This window comes from Microtus oregoni, unplaced genomic scaffold, assembly GCF_018167655.1.
Source record: "Microtus oregoni isolate MIOR12 unplaced genomic scaffold, Mior012 000016F_ref0000370, whole genome shotgun sequence".
Lineage (NCBI taxonomy): Eukaryota > Metazoa > Chordata > Mammalia > Rodentia > Cricetidae > Microtus > Microtus oregoni.
In genome coordinates, this window is record NW_024543075.1 from 13,941,293 (window position 1) to 13,960,676 (window position 19,384).

Sequence of the window (19,384 nt, forward strand, 5' to 3'; positions counted from 1 at the left end):
AGCCACGAGAACCACAGTTACAATTGAAGCAGGTCTTGACTCCTGAGGATGAGACTTCCCAGAACCTCAGGTGAGCAACTAAATAATGCCATTCCTGCTTCAACTCATTATACTATAGAGCTATTTACCACTGTGATTTTCACTGAGCAGTTACTCATAAGGAAGCCATTGGCTAGTGCCTTGTAATGTGTCTACTATCTCTGAGAGCTGCCATGCCAGGAACCTTACGCCTGGGGCCTGTGAGCACCTTAAGGAAAGGGTGATGTCTAAACATGTCTCTCTCTCTGTTCTCTTGGTATAGCAACAGCAGCAATAGCATCTGAAAGGATCTATGAAGCAGTTGAAAGGAATGAAGCCAGTGGCCCGGAAGTACTTTAATAGAGGGTGTGGCAAGAAGGCAAAGACCTAATGGCCAAGAGGAAACCCATGGACAGTGATTCCTGGAAGCACCATGTTGGTGACTGTCTGGCTCCAAGTAAGGAAAGCACATGGACACCTTCACCAGACTGGGGCTGTGAGCTCTTCACAGCCTGGGTGCTGTGATGCACTTCTCCCAGTCCCGTGCCAGGAGCCCTGCATGCCATATGGGCTGGAGAATTCTACCATGGTGACATGGACAGTGTCAGGAATTTAAAGCAACTGTGCTCTTAACAGTGGGGGAAAAGGCAGGGCATGGCAGGCCAGAGTAGACATAAACAGGCAGACAGACAGACAGAGGCAGACAGACAGAGAAAGCGAGCTTTCCACTATAGTCATGTGAACTGTGAAGGGTGAAATTCTATCTTAACTGATTGGGACCTGCAAAAGCCCCCTTGTGTTTCCAGCACTTCTACAGCTTAAATATGATTTTCTTTCACAGTAGAGAGCCTTCCCCTTTTTGTCTATTGTTGAGAACTCTATTTTGCATGTGTTCCTTTCAGAAAACATTACCATGAGATAAGAGCTTTTGGAAAACCTCTTTGACCCTCTGCTCATCTTTTCTAATCTGGTCTCTCTCACCTCAGGCTGGCCAGAGCCTAGGGCAGGGCCAGTCTGTGTGGCAAAGCACATCAGAGCCTGCTCTCCAGACCCAGGTCTGGGGAAGAACCTGCGGAAGGGACTCCATGCTCTTCATGACGTCAGTGGAAGCACATTGTATTTCTCCCCTGAATTCTCTAAGCAGATGAAACATTTGTATTCTGGTACCAATGGTGTTATAAACCACAGGGGTCTTTCAAACTCTGTATAACATGAGTGTAGTCACAAAGTCCATGTTCTCCTCTTTGACAGGGCTCCATTCGGAACCTGCCCTGAACAACAAACACGGAGTGTGACCTTACTTCCTGCTCTGAGGGAGCCATCCTAACTCTAGATTAAAACTTTTGCTTAGGCCTCTACCCAACTTTTGCTTAGGCCTCTACCCAGGGAGAAAGGCAGCCAAAGTGACAGAAAGTCCTGGACATGAGTCAACTACGCTCTCAGAGAAACCTGGGATCTCACTGCCCTAGAATGCCTTTTTCTGGAAGAAAGCTCATCTATTCCATGATGCCAGCCAATAGCAGGTGTGGCCGGCTGGCCAAGTCATGAACAACTCCTGCTACAGAGCACACGGACTCCACAGCTCATGAGCTGGTAGCCCTGGGCACGGGGCTCAGCTTCTCTAAGCCTTTATCTCCTGTGAGTAAGTGGAGGATCACATCCTGGGACTTTTAAATCTCCAGTAGAAGTCTTAGTTTGGTGTCTGGCATACATAATAGCTGTTGGCACTACTATAAAGTCTTGGGCTCCATACCAGGACACCAAGGATGGCAAAGACTAATAAAACTATCCCTGCCTCTAAAGCATTCAGTTGGGCAGGTGATGCGGCTGTTTCAAAAGAGGAGAAACCAGATTGCAGCACGTGCTACCCAGGTTCACTCAAGTCAAAAGAGGCAGGGCTGGCAGGCTGTTGAGATGCCCGTAGCCGTCTATGGAGCACCACCAGTGAGCTGCTGAGATAAACGATCCTCCAGGCTCCACATCTGGAAAAAGGATCAGTAGTTGCCTTGGGTGGGCTGACTCTCAAGCAGCAAGTTTACAGAGCAAAATACAAAAACTGGGTCAAAGAAGCCACCTCCTTGGCCTGGTTGATACGCATTCCTCCCCCAAGGAGCTTGTCTCACTCACCAAATTCCTCTCAGAGGGAATTCTTGGGTGTAGAGTCTTACCAAGAGATCTGGGTGACCAGGCCCTCACACACAACCATATGTGGCCAAGACCCACCTGGTAGACTAAGGTTCTGCTTCCTCTCTGGGGTAACTGCGTGTCGGAGGACTGAGAAGGAGTTCCTCCTTAGTACTACACCCAGCGCCTAACATGTAGAAAATGCTTATCCTGGGTCTGGTGCATGAACATGACCCTGAAAATGCACAGGCATCTGAACGTGCATGTCCTGTATATTCATCGGTAGTAAGACACACCCCTTTGCCATGATCTGAGCATCTCCATCCTGCCTCCAAAGTCACATTGTCCAACCTAGAAACAGGTCACCACCCACGATGGCCTTTTACCCATTGCACAGGCATTCCCTTTTGCTAAATTTAGTATGAATGGACATCTCTAATAGTAATATACATATCTCTTTTTTATTTTTTTACAAGACTCTTCTGTGTCTGGCTCCTGTTCCTCAGCAGAGAATGTTTCTTAGATCTGTGACTTCTGAAGTCAGTCCTGCCACCATCTGGGACTAAGTGGCCTTGGGCGATAGACTTGACCTCTCTTAATTCAGTCTCCTCACTTTAAAGTGGGGTGGCAATACAAAAATACTTAAGAATTTAGCATGGCGGTGCAAGTCTTTAATCCCAGCACTCAACAAGCAGAGGTTGGCAGATCTCTCGGAGTTCAAAGCCAGTCTGCTCTACAGAACCCAGCCAGAACTACTTGGTGTACTTGTTTCAAAAAAAAATAATAATAAGATAAAAAAAGATTTGGGGAGTGTGGCCTAGACTCATCACAGCATCTTCCACTGATAGGGTGACAATGGTCCCAGTCTGCCCATGACTGGTGTCTGAGTTATGGAATAGTCTGTGCTAAAATCTGCCTGGTCTCAGGCAAACTCAAGACAGGTAACCACTCTGTTAGTCATGTCCAACACGTGATGATCCATGGGCTGCGTTTCTCACAACACTGAGGGAGGTACACGCTTCTGTAAGTCTACGCGCAGTAGCCCAGCATGAATTTTGTAGATGACATTGTCACGGTACAAGGTCACAAGGCTGGCTGCCCCTGCTGCTGGCCACTCCAGAAATGGCAACTGTGGCAACCAATGGCAGTGCCTTGGCCTCCTGAGAGCCATGGCCGTGTGTCTGTTGCTGTGGAACTCGGGAAAGTAGTGTGTTTGCATCCTTGACTTAGGGCACTTCTGCTTCTTTCTCCCATCCCAAAAGAAACTGTAGAAGCCCCAGATACTGCAAAATCCATCCTGGGATGTGTGTGAGTGGAGTCCTGCTGGATGCTCTCTCTGCTGGCCACACTGTGGAAATGCTCGGCTTCCCCCCCCCCCCTTTGGCCTCCTCATCCCTCCTATCTGGAAGCAGCTGTGGCTACCATACTACCATACCAAAGGCCCCGTCTCTCTTCACATGAATCATGTTCTGATTATACCACAGCCATAGCTTCTAGATCCCCAGGGTTCTAGACGCACTACATATGACCTTGTAATCAATCACGCTCAGGGCTGGTGGGATGACTCAGTGGGTAACGGCACTTGTGGCCAAGGCTAACAGGTTTAATTCTATTCCCAGGGCTCACATGGTAGAAGAAAAGTACCAGCTCCCATAAGTTGTCTTTTGACCTCCACATGCATGCAAACGCTTGCTAACACACACACACACACACACACACACACACACAAACACACACACACACACAGAGAGAGAGAGAGAGAGAGAGAGAGAGAGAGAGAGAGAGAGAGTAAAGTTTTGAAAAAAAGAAAGCATGTTCAATGGAGTGGGTGGTGCCAGGCTTACCTGTTTGGTAGTGCCACAGCCCGTGTAGGGAATTGTGAATATGACCTGCCTCTGTGTTATCTGGGACCGACACTGGTAGCTTGAATTCCAACCAGGAATGACAAGCTCTCCGGCAGAATAGCCCATGGACTGAAGGTAGCTCCTGCTCACACTGGCTCGCATGTGATTTGACAAACAGAGGAGACCTGAAGGACAGAGCAGAGGGTGCCCTGAGTCAGGATTCCAAACCCCATGACCTTCATAAGGGTCTTTTCCAAGGTACACAGTGATGGCTGACACACAGGGTCCACACAGGGTCCACACGTGAGACTGATGCTCACAACGGAGTCACTTGCTGTTGAGGACTCCACCTTACACCTTCTTATTTTTTTTTTTCGAGACAGGGTTTCTCTGTAGCTTTGGAGCCTGTCCTGGAACTAGCTCTTGTAGACCAGGCTGGCCTCAAACTCACAGAGATCCACCTGCCTCTGCCTCCCGAGTGCTGGGATTAAAGGCATGCGCCACCACTGCCCAGCTACCTTCTTATTCTTTGCCACCACTCTAAGTTCAGCATAACTCTCAATGGTGCTAGTCCTTGACCCTCTTTTGTACATCCAGAGTCCCAAGACTCACTGTACACAGCCTCTCTCAATAGGCAATATAGGAAATCAACCATAGAGGCCACAATGTGGGTGCTATAACTTTTCTATGTTATAATCCCAGGACAATGCAGGAGCAGAAGGCTCTCAGGGATGTCCCCAGTCCCAACACGCCTTTGCCGTGACAAGGGAACTTACTGGTGATATTATTGGCAAAGTCTGAGTAGTACTCGGCCTGGAACCCTCTCCGGGTAATAATGTGGTCACTGATGAAGCGCACTGACATGAAGTTGGATGTGGACGTGAACGAGCCCAGGGCCCCATCACAAACGCGAGCGATGAGAGGAGAACTGTGGTGGGGACCATCGAAGATCTCAATGTAGTCGTAGCTGCAGCCCCCCTCAAGCCTGAAGAGACAAAACAAGCAGTTATGTCTCTACTGTCCAGACTTGGATGAGGACTCAGGCCTCACGGAAACACGGGCCAAGGTCATTATTTGAAAGAACAGATGAGTTCCTTAAACCCAGGGGCAATTCATCCTGCCAAGACCACTATGCCTTGTCTTCAAAATGCCATCTAAGGTCACTTGTATGAGGTCTACAGTCCCTCTCCCTGAGAAAGGCCATCAGAGAACACCTTGATTGGTCCCTTCAAAGTGCTCCCAGGTCCCTTCCAGAATAAAACAACTACCAATGGATGCAGCGTGACAGAGATGACTGGTAAAAGAAAGAACACGGGACCTCCCTCATGCTCAGGTTTCTCATCTGCTAAGAAGAACGCAGTGCGCTATACATACTGAAGGGAGGTCCAAATGGGTCTCCGTGTAGGAAAGAAATAATTCCTGAAAAGTCCCAAGCAGTGGGCCCCATCGCTGGGGTGGTAGAGAATACAGGTCCCAGTTTTTTGGCCAGTTGAGCCACTTGCCTCCCAGATGAAGTGTATGTTACTAGGCTTTTGGAGACACCCCCTCCACCCAAGGACATTTTTGTTTGTCAGTATATGAGTGACCGGAACTTTACATAAGCGTTGGTAAGGCGAGCACCCTGGCTCCTGAGGACTCGCAGAAAGGATGGGGCCGATGAGGAAAGGGCTGCCTTGAACAGGTGCGCTTGTATACTGTGCTCCCAAGACTAGCATTGCCCAGCCGCAAATCTCCCTCCCACTGCAAACATTTCCCAGCATTCCCATGTTCGCTGGTGACCCCCTGATCAGCAAGATGAGCAAAGCAGGCATTCTAACCCTTCTTCTGGCTGAGGCTTAGGAGAGTGGCATCCCATGGCCGTGCATTAAATGCAGGACAACACGGGAACTTCAAGTCAGAAGGTTTTCAAATTCCTGTGTGCTTACTCCCACTTCATCCTCCATGGCCTGCTCTCCATATCAAAACTAGAGCCCTAATTTTAAATGTCATCTTGACTATCATTTCCCTGAATTTTTCCCCCTAACATCTGCTCTGCACCCACACTTACTGCACATCTCTGAAGACCAGAGTCACACGGTAGTTGTTCGGGACCTCAATGTTCCACACACATCTGGCATCGTTAGGATAGTTCGCGGGGTAGAATGGACTGGAAAAGTTCCCAAAAGGTTGGGTCAGGAAACCTCCGCAGGTATAGTTGACTGGAAGGAAAGAGTAGAAATGCTGATGACCCCAGAATACAACACATGGCTGTCTGGCAGGAGGAGGAATGTTTGACACAGTATCCAAGGGAGGAGCCCCAATCACAGTCAGCCTACCCCTGGTACATGCACTGAAGCCTAAGGGCCTGTTCGTGTGTGTGTGTGAGTGTGTGTGTGTGTGTGTGTGTGTGTGTGTGTGTGTGTGTGGTGTAATATTCATTGGTAGTTAGGTACGTTTTGAGGCAAGGTCTCCCATTGAAACTGGAGTCCACTGGTTAAGCTAGTAAACCCTTGCTTTCCCTGACTGGCAGACAATGGTGGGGAATAGGCCACTTGAACCTGTGCAGGGGTTCATGGACTCTGGATACAAAGGGATTCTTAGCCCCTATCTCGGGGTTTTTTTCCAAGGATGTTTGGATTTGCTGGTGAGGGTCTGGACCTCTCTGATGAACAGAGACATCTAGAGCAAGGATCATGGCTCTACAGCTATGTCTACCTATCCTGATTCATGGAGTCCAGGGCTGCAATATTCTTGCAGAGATAGCATTAGGGTTTAGATGGGAAATGCCCACCAACAAGCTCACTACTGAAGACTTGGAGACCAACTCTTGAACTCAGTCCTGTGATTGGATGCTGAGTGCATTGAACAGATTTATAGATTAATCACTTGACTCAGTAATTGGGTCATGGGTCAGGTTGAATAGAGCAGGTCACTGGGGTGTGCCCTAGAAAGACCTTAGCCCTAGTGTCTCTCCCTCTACATATTCTCTCTCTCTCTCTCTCTCTCTCTCCTTTCTTTTCTTTTTCTCTCTCTCTCATCTTTGCTCCACCCCAGATTTCAAGCAAGGCCAAGAATGTGCACCCCTCTCTCCAGCCTGTTGGTTAGAGCACTGGGGAGGCTAGCACTTTAGCTTTATCTAAAATACATACCATAGTAAGGAGTTGTTGTGGTCCACCAAACTAGAGAGGAAAACAAAGCTGCATTAGAGTGAGGAAGTGGGAATCAAGGCTGAAACTCACTGCAGCTGGACATGGAATGCAGGGACCAGGGAGTCACTGTGGCTGGGAGAAAAGAACCCATAGAGAGCCAGGAATGCCCTTGACCACGCGTGTGGGTGCCCATCACAGGGATAGCAAGCTGGCCCAGACCCCACTGACAGTTTTAAATCTCTCCTAAATGATTCTGTAAGAAGTCTCAGTTGTTTCCAGCACACAATTCATGGACAAGACCAAGCTCTGCCCAGGATAGATCCTAAGAGCACCAGGAAAGACTGCTTAGTGACACAGATGAAGTGCTGCAACTTTCTCACTCCACTGGCCAGACAGGAGGGAGGTGTGACCTCCTCAGAAACTACCTTTCTGCTTTACAGAGAACAGAAAGTTCTGGGGAAGCAATAGTGCGGTAGAATCCAACCACTGCAGTAGAATGGAGCTACGGCCTGGTATTGCCAGAAAAGCAGAGGAAGAGGGACACACGGGACTTAAACGACAGCGGGACTCACCTGGACTGGGAGTGGTTGTTGGCTCAGAGGCTGTGAAAACAAGAAGAAGATGTTAAATGCCCATCACAGGGATAGCAAGCTGGCCAACTGACAGCTTTAAATCTCTCCTAAATCAGTTGTCCCCAGCACACAATTCAAGGACAAGACAAAGCTTTGTCCGGGATAGATCCTAACAGCACCTGAAAAGCTTAGTGACACAGATTAAGTTCTGTCCAACTTCATATGCCCCAATCTATCCTTCTTTAGACAGAAGACAGATATGCTAGGTTTCAAAACACGGGCAGTGTCCCCCACTTGGTAAGGTTCACAAAGCTCCAAGCCTGCTGTCACCCCCCTCCTGACACTCACTTCGAACTATCTGTTGAAGAATCACCTTAGACCTTTCTATTTTCTTATGATGACACTGAAGCCAGTGTTCCTCCCATCAGCCAGTGCTGGCCGTCAACCATATTTCTGTCAGTCAGAGCCCCAAGACCTGCTGCACACAGTCCCTCTCCATAGGAAGCAAGCAGACGACCCAGGGAGGCCATGTTACTGCTTATGTCACAAACTCAGGAAAGCTGAGGACCAGAAGGCACCACCAAACCCAAATGGACATTCATTCTCACGAGGAAACTCACTGGTGGAAGGGACATAGACAGAGACGTAGCTAGCCTGGAACCCTGTCCTGGTGACACTGACATCAGTGATGAAGACTACAGACATGAAGTTCCGTGTGGAGGTGAAAGTTCCATGGGCCCCATCACAAACGCGAGCAATGAGAGAAGAATTGTATTCAGGGCCATCAAAAAGCAGGATGTAGTCAAAGCTGCAGCCTCCTTCCAGCCTAAGAAGACAGAATAGACAGTTAGCTACTCTGTGTCTGGAATGTGATGTGGGGACTCACTGTGCTGATAACAGTGACAAAATATATCATCTGAAAGAGTAGGTGGCTTCCTGAAATCCTAAAGAGAATGCATCTGTCTTCCCAAGACTGTCGTGCCTGGTCTGCAATCTGCCTTTGGGGGTCAGAACGTAATCTATAATATGTCTTCATTAAAGTCTTTTATACAGACAAAGAAAGGTCACCTGACAAAAATATAATTTGTTGCTTCAAGGTGTAACCAATTATCTTCAGGATGACACAATCTCTGATAAATAAAAGAATTGGAAAAAATAGCAGGACCTGGATAAATAGCTCAGTGGTTGAATTCATTGTTAAGTTCTCTTCCAAAGGACTAGGGTTTGATTCCCAGCACATACAAAGAAGTTCTTAATCAACTATCATTCCATATCCAATGGACTAAACACCCTCCTCTGACCTCTGTGGACACCAGGCAAGCATGCAGTTCACAGACATACATACAGATAAATCACTCAAACACAGAAAATCATAAATCATATAAAACAAAACACAAAAATCACAATATAAATCATTGGACCTCTCTAACTCAAGCTTCTCGTCTACAGTAAGGAACACTGCATTCCGTGACCACTGAAAATGGGTTGTGGTGTCGCCAAGATGAAGCAGAGGATATTAAGGGTGCCTTTGTACGTAGGCCCTGGTGGGCTTCAGGGGCAGCCTTCGTATTGGTCTAGGAGAGACACTGATACAGTGCTTATGTGGTACCAGAGCAGAGACTTCCAAGGCCACTACAGACAGCACCCAGAGAGGACCTGGAAACACAGCTCTGTCCGGAAGTATTGGGACACACACACACACACACCTCATTGGAAGTGCACTTGTGCCTTCCCCCTGGGGCCTCATGAAATGAGAGAGAGAGAGAGAGAGAGAGAGAGAGAGAGAGACAGAGAGAGAGAGAGAGCGCTGTGAGGGCATCTTTGCACTCAACAGGTGGTCTTATTAGCAACACTGTCCCGTTGTATCCCCAAGAATGACATTACCTAAACCCCGAACTGGCCCTTTCAAAGAGTAGTACTTCCAAGTATTTCTACATTCTCTGGTGACATGAGAAAAGTAGGAGTTCTAGTCCCTTCTTCGGACTGGGACTTAAGAGAGTGGCATCCCATGGGCATGCAGCAAATTAAGAACAAGACTGGAACTTGAACCAGAGTATCTTCAACTTCTTGTACTTTTACACCTGTTAAAGCCTCCATGGCTACTCTCATGCCAAGTCAAAGTGAACCCCCTTTTTAAAAGCCACCTTGACTATCACTCCCATGAATACACAGGCACCCCACACTCTCTCTAACGTCTGCTCTGTACCCACACTTACTGCACATCCATGAAGTTTAGAGACACGTAGTTGTTGGTTGGGACCAAAATGTTCCACACACATCTGGCGTAATTGGGATAATTCCCGGGATAGAATGGACTAGAAATGATACCAGAGTACCCAGTCAGGAAACCTCCGCAGGTATAGTTTACTGTAAGGAAAGAGTGGAAATGCTGATGAACCCCCAGATCACAGCACACAGCTGCCTGGCAAGAGGAGGAATGTTTGACACAATATCCAACTGAGGAACCCAATAAGAAGTAACATAAATCTGGCCAACCCTGAAGATATGGAGGACACCCTTCTACGTGTCTTTCTTTGTGGAGGTAGGTGCAGGTTGGTCAGTGGATGGGGGACAGGAATAGTAGTCTTGGGAAGTTCCATCAAAGCCACTGTGAGGTGTCTCCCTATACTTATGTCTCTCTAGTGGGCAGATAATGGTCAGTATGAGATCTCTTGGACCAGTTGTGCAGAATTGTTGTACCCTGGACATAAAGAGATCACCAGGAATAATTAACACCTATCCAGGGCTTATTTCAGATATGTACGTGTTTGCTGATATGGGCTTCAATCTCTCTGGAGAACAGAGAAATCAGGAGGAAGCATGGTGGATTCTATACCTATTTCTACCTGTTCTGAATCACAGAGTCCAGGGCCTCAGTCTTCTTGCAACACTAAGGTGTTCTGAACGGAACAGGAATTGTCCACCAATGGGCACATGTTAAAGACCTGAAGACCTACTGATGAGTCCGACCACATGAGTCCAACCCCAAGCCCCAGAGGGCCTTACTAAATCTGGTCATTGATTCAGCGATGGACTAAACAGGAGATGGATTTGGGGGACAGAGTGGATCACTGGGGAGGCACATGGGAAAGATATGCTCTCTTCCTAATTCCTTTCCTTCTCCTGGGCTTCTGAGTTGTGCTCCACCACAGATGCCAGAATCCCTGTCTCTCTCCAACCTCTTGGTTGAAGGGTTTAAAGCTATGCTTTGGTCTCCCCGACACACCATACACACACACACACACACACACACACACACACACACACACACACACTTACCAGTGTCAGGAGTTTCAGTAAACCAATCTGGAGAGGAAAACAAAGCTGAATTAGAAGGAAGGCCTGAGCATCAAAGTTGGGTCAAGTAGAAAACATGGGACACAGAAGCACTGGGTGGGGAAAAAGGAAGTCCTTTCCCTGAGAGCATGTAATGGCTTGGACATGTTCGCTTGTGCCCCTCCAATTGAGGGTAGCAAATGATTTCCTCAGGATAATGAAGCCTAGTATAATGGAGTAAGTGCTGTAACTTAGCTATGCCACTGGGACAATGAGAGGGTAGCTTTTGCCTCACCAGTAATTACCACTCTACTTTATGGAGAATGCTGGAGGATCTGGGGGAGACAGAATGCTGAGGAGTCCCACCCACGCTGTAGCTGTTTCTGAAACAGTGAGCAGAACAGGGACAGTGGGAAACACAAGCACTGAGGGAGAGCGGGACTCACCAGCAACAGTCGAATATGGCGATGTATCAGCTGTGAGAAAAAGAAGCCATGTCAGAGACCTTGAACAGAAGGTGCCTAGCCTGGCCCTGGGTTCATGACACAGAACAGACCAGACACTGGCATGTTCTCATCTGCTGCCTCAGAGCGGTGAGAGCTAGTCATCTAAGCAGTCAGGAAGAGGCTACCCATGGGGTCATAAGAGCCCACAGTCTGATCCCACCAAAGGTGAGGTATAGGTCAGGATGTGTTGACAGTGTCTGTCCAGTGAGTCAGGGGTACCTGGCAGGTCCTGTTATTACACTGGACTCCTCTAGCCTCCCAGGACAGCCCAGCCCATGCTGGACTTGGAGCACAGGGCTGCACTGCTTTTTACTCATGAACATAGACTCTATCCCAGGACCCGAAAGAACTGGGCACAGGCGCACACCATTACCAAAGCCCAACGGGGAACTTGAACTTAGGATGCTTTGATGGGGAGCCAGAGACAGGATTTAAACAAGTGAAATGATTTGTCAAATGATCATTTTCCCATTAATTAAAGCAACTCCATAGTCAAAGAACAGCAGTGTCATGACATAGAGACTTTAGCTAAGAACAAAGTCCGCGCCTCTCCCTACTCGATGGCCACCTTGGAAATAACACACGTCGAGGCTTCATCATTACACTAATAGGTTGACATCGTGTCTCAGATTGGCTTCATGACCTCTGATAGAACTTTCTGTCCATCTTCATACATCTTAATCTATCCTTCTTCAGATGCAAGAGAGATGTGCTAGGTCTCAGGACATAGACATGTACCCCACGGGGAAGGATCAAAAAGCTGGGATCAAAAGACCCCTGGAGGAAAGGAAGTGATTTTCCTTCCCAAAGCCCAGGCTGACAGGCTCTAACCTATTCTGATGGCCACCAACATCTCTCACTGAGGATGTGAGAAAGGAAAAAGCATCTGTGATGTCAAGGGTTGAGCATCAGGACTTCCCAGGGAGCTTCCTATGACCCAGAGGGGAGAATATGACAAGGGTGGAGGTTAAGCTGACTTTGTCTTCCTCTCCAGGCACCAAGGCCAAACTCAGCTCTCTAGCCTGAACAATGTACGATGTGGAATATGGGGGCCTCAGATCTCTGAGGATCATCAAGAGACCCCAAGAAACAAGAACACCTTGGAGCCCCTTGCAGATTGCCCTTCAAGAGGATCCCCACTGCAATTCAGGGACTTAATCCATGGCATAAATGACTTGTAAACTTGAAACCTGATTGAGAAACTTCTCCTGGGAGTTGAAGACCCACATCCCCTTCCTTCTGCCCATCTACTGGATCAGAGGTGAGCCTATGGGTAATAGAGACAATAAGACCACAGAGATACCACATAAAACATGTTACCTTCAGGGGTCACGCTTGTAGTCTCATAGATAACATCTGCAGAATGAGAAAGAAAGAAATAATTTGGTGTTAGTACTCACTTGAATCTCAGAAGCTGGAGCTGACATCTCCCATGCTGAAGGCCTTCTCACACTGATACGATGTCATTTCTCCTTGCTGAATCTGATACTGACCTTTCTGTTACTTTGCTGCTGAGATGTCACCATGAGCATCTTTTGACCCTCACCCTCATTCAACTCCTCTGCTTCTACTCCATCCCAAGTAGCACCCAGGTCACTAGCAGCCCCACCCAAAGCACAAGATAGAAAACAGTCAGATGAATTCAAAAAGTTATCTGGCTATTTCTGTAGTTCAAACACAACATCTCACTATAAACATTTGCCATCACTAAAATATTCCTGAGAAAGTGGCCCCAACCAGAAAGAGAGGGGACTTCCAGAGATTACTGCAGAATGGCAGAGGAAACCTGCTCACAAAGTGGCTGCTTGGAGGAGCCTGCTTCTTCAACACTATTCTCAGGTGGGGTTTGGGTCACCACAGCCACCCCATGCTTGTTGTGACATGTACACAGTCCCTGGGACCACACAACAGCTGCCTATTGATGGTTAAACTAGCAAATCTTCTTGGGAACACACAATGGACTGGTTTCCTGGGTGACTTCTTGGTACACTGAGGGATGCCTTGATATTTAAATGGGTATTAGCATCATATAATCAATGAGAAACCTTGTTTAGGGATTTGCTTGGTTGAATCTTGGAGAATTCGTAATCCTTCTGGTGGAGTGTTTTTTGCTTGCTATTTAATGCCCAATAAAGAGGACATATTGGCCACTCTTTTCTTAATTTGCTTGGCACATAAGAGGAATAGACGCAGCATCTCTGCGTTTGGTTCAGATGGAGCGAATACACATTTATACTCAAAATACTACCTGACTACACCCTAGGTCAAGACCTCTCCATTTTGTAGGCAGCTGTTGTCAACAACTTTGGAAGAGCAAAATAAGCTCAAACTCTCTGACCACCAGTCAAGGTGGGATGGACACACATCCATGGGCCCAACAGATTAGCAGTTGCCATATCAATTACTGCCCTCAGTCTGAAAACATGATTCTGCCTCCAGGAAAACCTCAGAATGAGACTGAGCTGAGAGCTGTCTCCTCCCATCCTCTCTAGTTCTATGATTAAGGGTGTGCACCACTACTGCCCTGTATCTATGGCAAGTTAGGGAGGCTACTGAGATTAAAGGTGTGTGTCACCCCTGCCTGGTCTGTAAGGATGGCCAGTGTGGCTGCTCTACTCTCTGGTCTTCAGGAAAACTTTATTTATTACAATCCAAATGAAACACCACTACACAGTGTTCCATTTTCAGCCACAGAATCTGAGACATGCAAATATTGACAAATTATCTTACTTTGTCTTAATTTTTCAATTTGCAAAATGGGATTAATGATACATACCTCAAAATAGTAAGGTTTCATGATAATAGCACATATTACCTGTATTAGTTGGGCATTGATTATGTGCAATATTATTAATTGTGAAAGATTTGTTTTATTTTTAATTATGCGCACGGGCAAGTGTCTGTGTGTGGGTGTGTGCACATCAGTACAGGTGTCCATAGAGGCCAGAAGAGTGTGTCAGAGCCGCTCGTGTTGGAGTTACAGGTGGTTATAAGATGCCCAATCTGGGTGCTTAAATCTATGCTGAGCAGTGACCTTAAATCCCAGAACTTGGGAGGTAGAGACTGGAGAATCTGTGCATTCAAGGCCAGCCTGGTCTACAGAACAAATTCAAATTTCAGGACATCCAAAGTTACACAGAGAAACACTATCTCAAAAAGACAAAATAGAGAAAAAACTAAACATACATACAGTGTGTGCTATAGATGACTGCACCCACTGTACAGTTTCCTCTTTACGTTTCGATGTATTTATTTCATACATGAAAACTATTAGGGTTGGGGTGCATATCAAGTTATCTAGCTTTGATTGTGCTATTTACCTTTGCAAGAACAGCTCTTATTGCACAAAGGAAGAAGCGGTGAGTGTTTCCAGCTAGCTTTTCTGACACTAGGCTCAAGCTAATTTCACCCATCAACTGACTGAAGGGCAGAGAGGAGAAGGAAAATGAAGGACAGGGATTGGTGGAGTTTGCCCAGCAGCTTGACACCCACGCCTCTCATCTCCACTCCATCCCTGATTCTGTACCCAAAGCTGCACTTGGATCCCACCAGACAGCTGCAAGAGCAGCAACAGGGCTGACCACCTGTCCTAGCTGGCTCCACTGTCACCCTGCCACAGCTGAGTCACTTGGAGGAGTCTCAACTGCTGGGTTTATCTAAATCACATCTGCAGAAGGCCATGTCTGTGGGAATTTCTCTTGTTGGATAATTGATGGGGGAATGCCAGCACACTGACCTGGGCAGATGAGCCTGAGCTGTATAATATTGTTAGCTAAGCATGACCTAAGAATCCAGCAAGCAGGGTTCCTCCATTGCCTCTACATCAGTTTCTGCCTTGGGCTCCAGCCTTGTCTACACTAGATGATGAACTCTAACCTGTGAGCCAAACAAACCCTTTTCCCTCCAAGTTGCTTATGGCCAGGGTTTTAGCACAGCAACAGAAGGCAAACAGGACCTCAACTCAACCAGAAGACTAAAGCAAGAGACTAAGAGCAAAGAAAAAAGCCTTACCATTCATTGTTGGATCTTGGTATGGATAATCTAAAGAAAGACCAAAAGCAGATTAGAAATGGATCCACTGTTAGAAATGGACTCATAAAGGATACAAATATTAACTTTAGCTGCACTGTGAACTCCTGCTGAGGGTGGGAAAATCTGTAATTTCAGGCCTGGCTATGTCCAATGCCCAAGGTCTTGATCAAAATGATTTTTTTCTTGCCAAAAGGAAATAAAACCAGGTGGGCTGAAGGTCTGGTCATTTCAGGTATAATAAACAAGAGCTGGGCAGGACGACTAACTCCTGGAATCCCCGAACTATGGAACTGAGGGATAGGATCAGGACTCCAAGGGTAGGTAGCCTAGCCTTGCCTACACAACAAGTATGAGCTAAATGGGCTTTAATAAACTAAATAAATGAAAAAAATAAATAGATTATTCTTGCTTTGTGAAGTCTTAACAAACAAATGGCCCTATAATCATACTAAAATTAACACCTTATTAACGTTGGGCCAGGCAGGAGTTTCCCCTAAGTGTGGAGGACGACAAAGCACAGACCCCTGAGCCACTCTGGGTCTCCAAGTTAGAATCCCTTGAGGGAAGGATGTGAATCCCAGGCCATGCAATCAGATAATCTATTAGATTCTGACACACACTGAAATCTGAGGCGGGGGCACTGTCAGATTGAAGACTGCATCTGTGTTACCACCTGACCCTTTATGCTCCAGCTGGCAGAAGCCTCTGTTGTCACTAAATGTCCAGATCACACACAGATTATTTAATGGTTCCTTGTCTCAGTAGATAACATTTAGTGAGTTGATGCTTATTATGGCATAGGGGAAACTAACTGATACAGTTCATATTTTCAAAGTACTTACCAGGTGTTGGATAGGCTGATTGAGAAGCTGTAAGGGAATAAAGTAAATTCAGATTGTGTGTTTCACCCACAGGAATCCCGGGGAAACCTAACTGGGGAGCAATAGCGCTGACTCTTATGCATTGATCAACCAGGAACACCCGAGGTCAAGTCCACCCTGAACAGAAAGCTCTTACACCTCTGCTGTGTGGGCTCCCTAAAGACAAAGTCTAACACTGAGGTTTCATTTTCTTGGTCAGAAGAGAAAAACAGATTTAGTAATACCCCAGTCGGTACTCTGAGTCCATGGCTTCCTTCACGGATTACACGTGTTTCTGTGTTCAGGCATGTGTCTTTCGGTATGGTTGTATCATTGAAAGTTTCTATGGAAGTTTGGTTATATCTCTGTGTATGTCTACCTTTGTGTGTGTGTGTGTGTGTGTGTGTGTGTGTGTGTGTGTGCCTGTGTGTGTGTGTGTGTGCGTGTTTTTAAGTATGATGAGTATAAACCAGGAAGGGTCTTCTAAGGGGGACAATGTCCCCGGCCATCAACGAGCAGGTAGAACAAGCTAGTGAAGGAGAGGATAAACAGACTGGCTCTAGAGACCAGAGCAGCAAGAGTGAGCAGACTGTGGCTACAGGTGGCGGTGTTGGAGCTGCACTGTAGCAACCACAGCTTTGTGCAGTGAGTGACCTGCAGGACCCTTTATAATAAGGAGAATAAAGGAAACCAGAGGTGAGCTGGGCACAGTGTCTCAAAGTTACAATCCTGGTACTGTGGGGCTGAGGCTGGAGAATTTAGTACTTGAAGGCCAGCAGCGAGGGTTACACAGATAGACATGTCTCTGAGAGATAAGCAATGTTGAAAACAGAAGAACATTGAGGAACAGAAATATACAGAGGAGTCAGCATGAATGAACAGAGACACAAAGACACAGGAGACATAACATGGGACCATGAGGTGCCACCCTGCAGGCTTGTAGTCTATACCATGGTGAAGCCTCCAGCCCTCCATGTTCAATAGCATTCAGGAGTGGGGTTCTATATGCCCAGTGGTGTGTTCACACAATTCATACACAGACTTTGTTAGCCTTGAATGGGCAGAGACCAAGGATAATCACAAAGGTAACATATGTAGGAAAACTCCGACGAGGTGAGTAGTAGGAGTCCTCTCGGTGCCCTAGTGCTAACAGAAAGAGCCTGACACCAAAAGTGACCAGGAGAACAGGGACGCTCCAGTTCTAGTTGGGGAAACTCACCCAAGCTAGGTGTGGAATGGTCACCTGTGAGTAGAACGACAGGAAGAAACAAAGTGCCTGGCATTTCACCAAGATCACAGGGAGGACAGACTCAGCATTTTCACAAACCTAGCAGAGACTGGAATGGAAGGGCAGGGGCTTCCAGAAGGAGCCATGAGCTATGCAGTAGTTCATGGAGATCTACCCTATACTCCACTGCCCCGGATGGGACCTGGGCTTCTGCAGCTTCCTAAATGCAAGTGGGAACTCACCAAGACCAGCTGGCTGGGTCTGGAAAAGCCTGGGATAAAACCGGACTCTCTGAACATAACGGACAATGAGGACTACTGAGAACTCAAAAACAATGGCACTGGGTTTCTGATCCTACTGCACGTACTGGCTTTGTGGGAGCCTAGGCAGTTTGGATGCTCAACTTACTAGACCTGGATGGAGGTGGGGGGTTCCTTGGACTTCCCACAGGACAGGGAACCCTGATTGCTTTTCGGGCTGAGGGGGGGGGACTTAATTAGGGGAGGGGGAGGGAAATGGGAGGCGGTGGCTGGGAAGAGACAGAAATCTTTAATAAATAAATAAATTAAAAAAAAAGAAATAAAGTCATCACCACCTCTGGGACAGAACAGCAAGGCTATGCATTGTGATGCAGATAGACAGCCAAGGGTACCCTCAGCAATGAGTGATAACCACCTAAGTTCCACCCTCACGGACTACGATTCTGTAGGACTCTAGCAATGCTCGCGGTTCTCTCTCCCCTGCCTCACTACTTCTTTCTTTCTTTCGTTTTTTAAATTTATTTATTCTGTATATAGGGTTCTGGGCACCAGATCTCATTATAGATGGGTGTGAGCCATCATGTGGTTGCTGGGTATTGAACTCAGGACCTCCAGAACAGCAGTCAGTTCTCTTAACCTCTGATCCATCCCTCCAGCCCTTCACTACTTCTTTCCATGTGGCTTGAGGACACATGACATACAATGACCCTGCCACAGCCACACCCTCAACAGTCATTTGTAACTTTCCCTGTGCTCATGATTGGGCTTTTGAGTCTGAATCTGGGAGAACCCTGATATTAGTACAGCGGGAAGAGAGTACAGAGTATTGAAGTTTTCCCAAAAGGTTCTCTCTGCAGTGCTTCTGAGAAGGATGCAGGGAAACACTGGCAGGAAAGACGTGAGTTTGCTGTACTGCTTTGCCCTCTGAACACTGCAAAGTCTTACAGAAACTGGTTACATCTCTGCAAACCAGGACTAGGTTATACCTTGCAGAAGGGTGTGCATGCTGACCCTGTTGCTTTCTCAAGTCTGGGGCCTGATGCTGCCCTTTCATGAATTATCTATCTCACATGAATGCTGGAGCCCTGGATAACTGAGAGGGTTGTGAAGGCCCTGACTCAATGCTGTAGAATATTATGTTGAGATGAGTTTCATTTGTTTGTGGTGTGGAAAATTTGTTTTGATGATGGGAAGATGTGTTATCTTCTTTTATGTTATATTTGTTTACTTCTGTGAATCTATGTTTCCTTACCTGTCCAAAACATGTGATTATTTTAATAAAGGGCTGAATGTCCAATAACTTGGCAGGAGAGGATCAGTGGGGAAGGAAGGCAGAGAGAATTAAAGCGATTGGAAAATTGAGAGGATAAAGAAGAGAAGAAGGAAAGGAGGATGTAGGCAGCCAGACACCCAACTACACAGCAAACTACAGAACGAGAAATAAAGAAAGGTCTACAGAAATAGAGAAAGGAAAAGCCCAGAGGAAAAAGACAGATGGGATAATTGAAATTAAGAAAAGCTGGCTCAGAAAGCCAA

At 46.9% G+C, this 19,384-nt stretch overlaps 1 protein-coding gene across 3 annotated transcripts in view; it reads right to left on the bottom strand.

Annotated features, from left to right (window-relative positions):
* Positions 1 to 19,384, bottom strand: part of Dmbt1 (deleted in malignant brain tumors 1) — a 59,161-nt gene that overhangs the window by 5,882 nt on the left and 33,895 nt on the right. For 2 of the 3 annotated variants that reach the window (XM_041666464.1, XM_041666462.1), the window contains 12 exons: positions 16,343 to 16,369; positions 15,480 to 15,509; positions 12,789 to 12,824; positions 11,409 to 11,438; positions 10,966 to 10,992; positions 9,903 to 10,053; positions 8,307 to 8,512; positions 7,687 to 7,716; positions 7,115 to 7,144; positions 6,034 to 6,184; positions 4,763 to 4,971; positions 3,987 to 4,171 (listed from right to left, as the gene is read on the bottom strand). In XM_041666464.1, coding sequence (XP_041522398.1) covers positions 3,987 to 4,171; positions 4,763 to 4,971; positions 6,034 to 6,184; positions 7,115 to 7,144; positions 7,687 to 7,716; positions 8,307 to 8,512; positions 9,903 to 10,053; positions 10,966 to 10,992; positions 11,409 to 11,438; positions 12,789 to 12,824; positions 15,480 to 15,509; positions 16,343 to 16,369 — 1,112 coding nt within the window. The remainder of the gene's footprint in view (positions 1 to 3,986; positions 4,172 to 4,762; positions 4,972 to 6,033; positions 6,185 to 7,114; positions 7,145 to 7,686; positions 7,717 to 8,306; positions 8,513 to 9,902; positions 10,054 to 10,965; positions 10,993 to 11,408; positions 11,439 to 12,788; positions 12,825 to 15,479; positions 15,510 to 16,342; positions 16,370 to 19,384) is intronic. The other variant, XM_041666463.1, reaches the window with a different exon arrangement.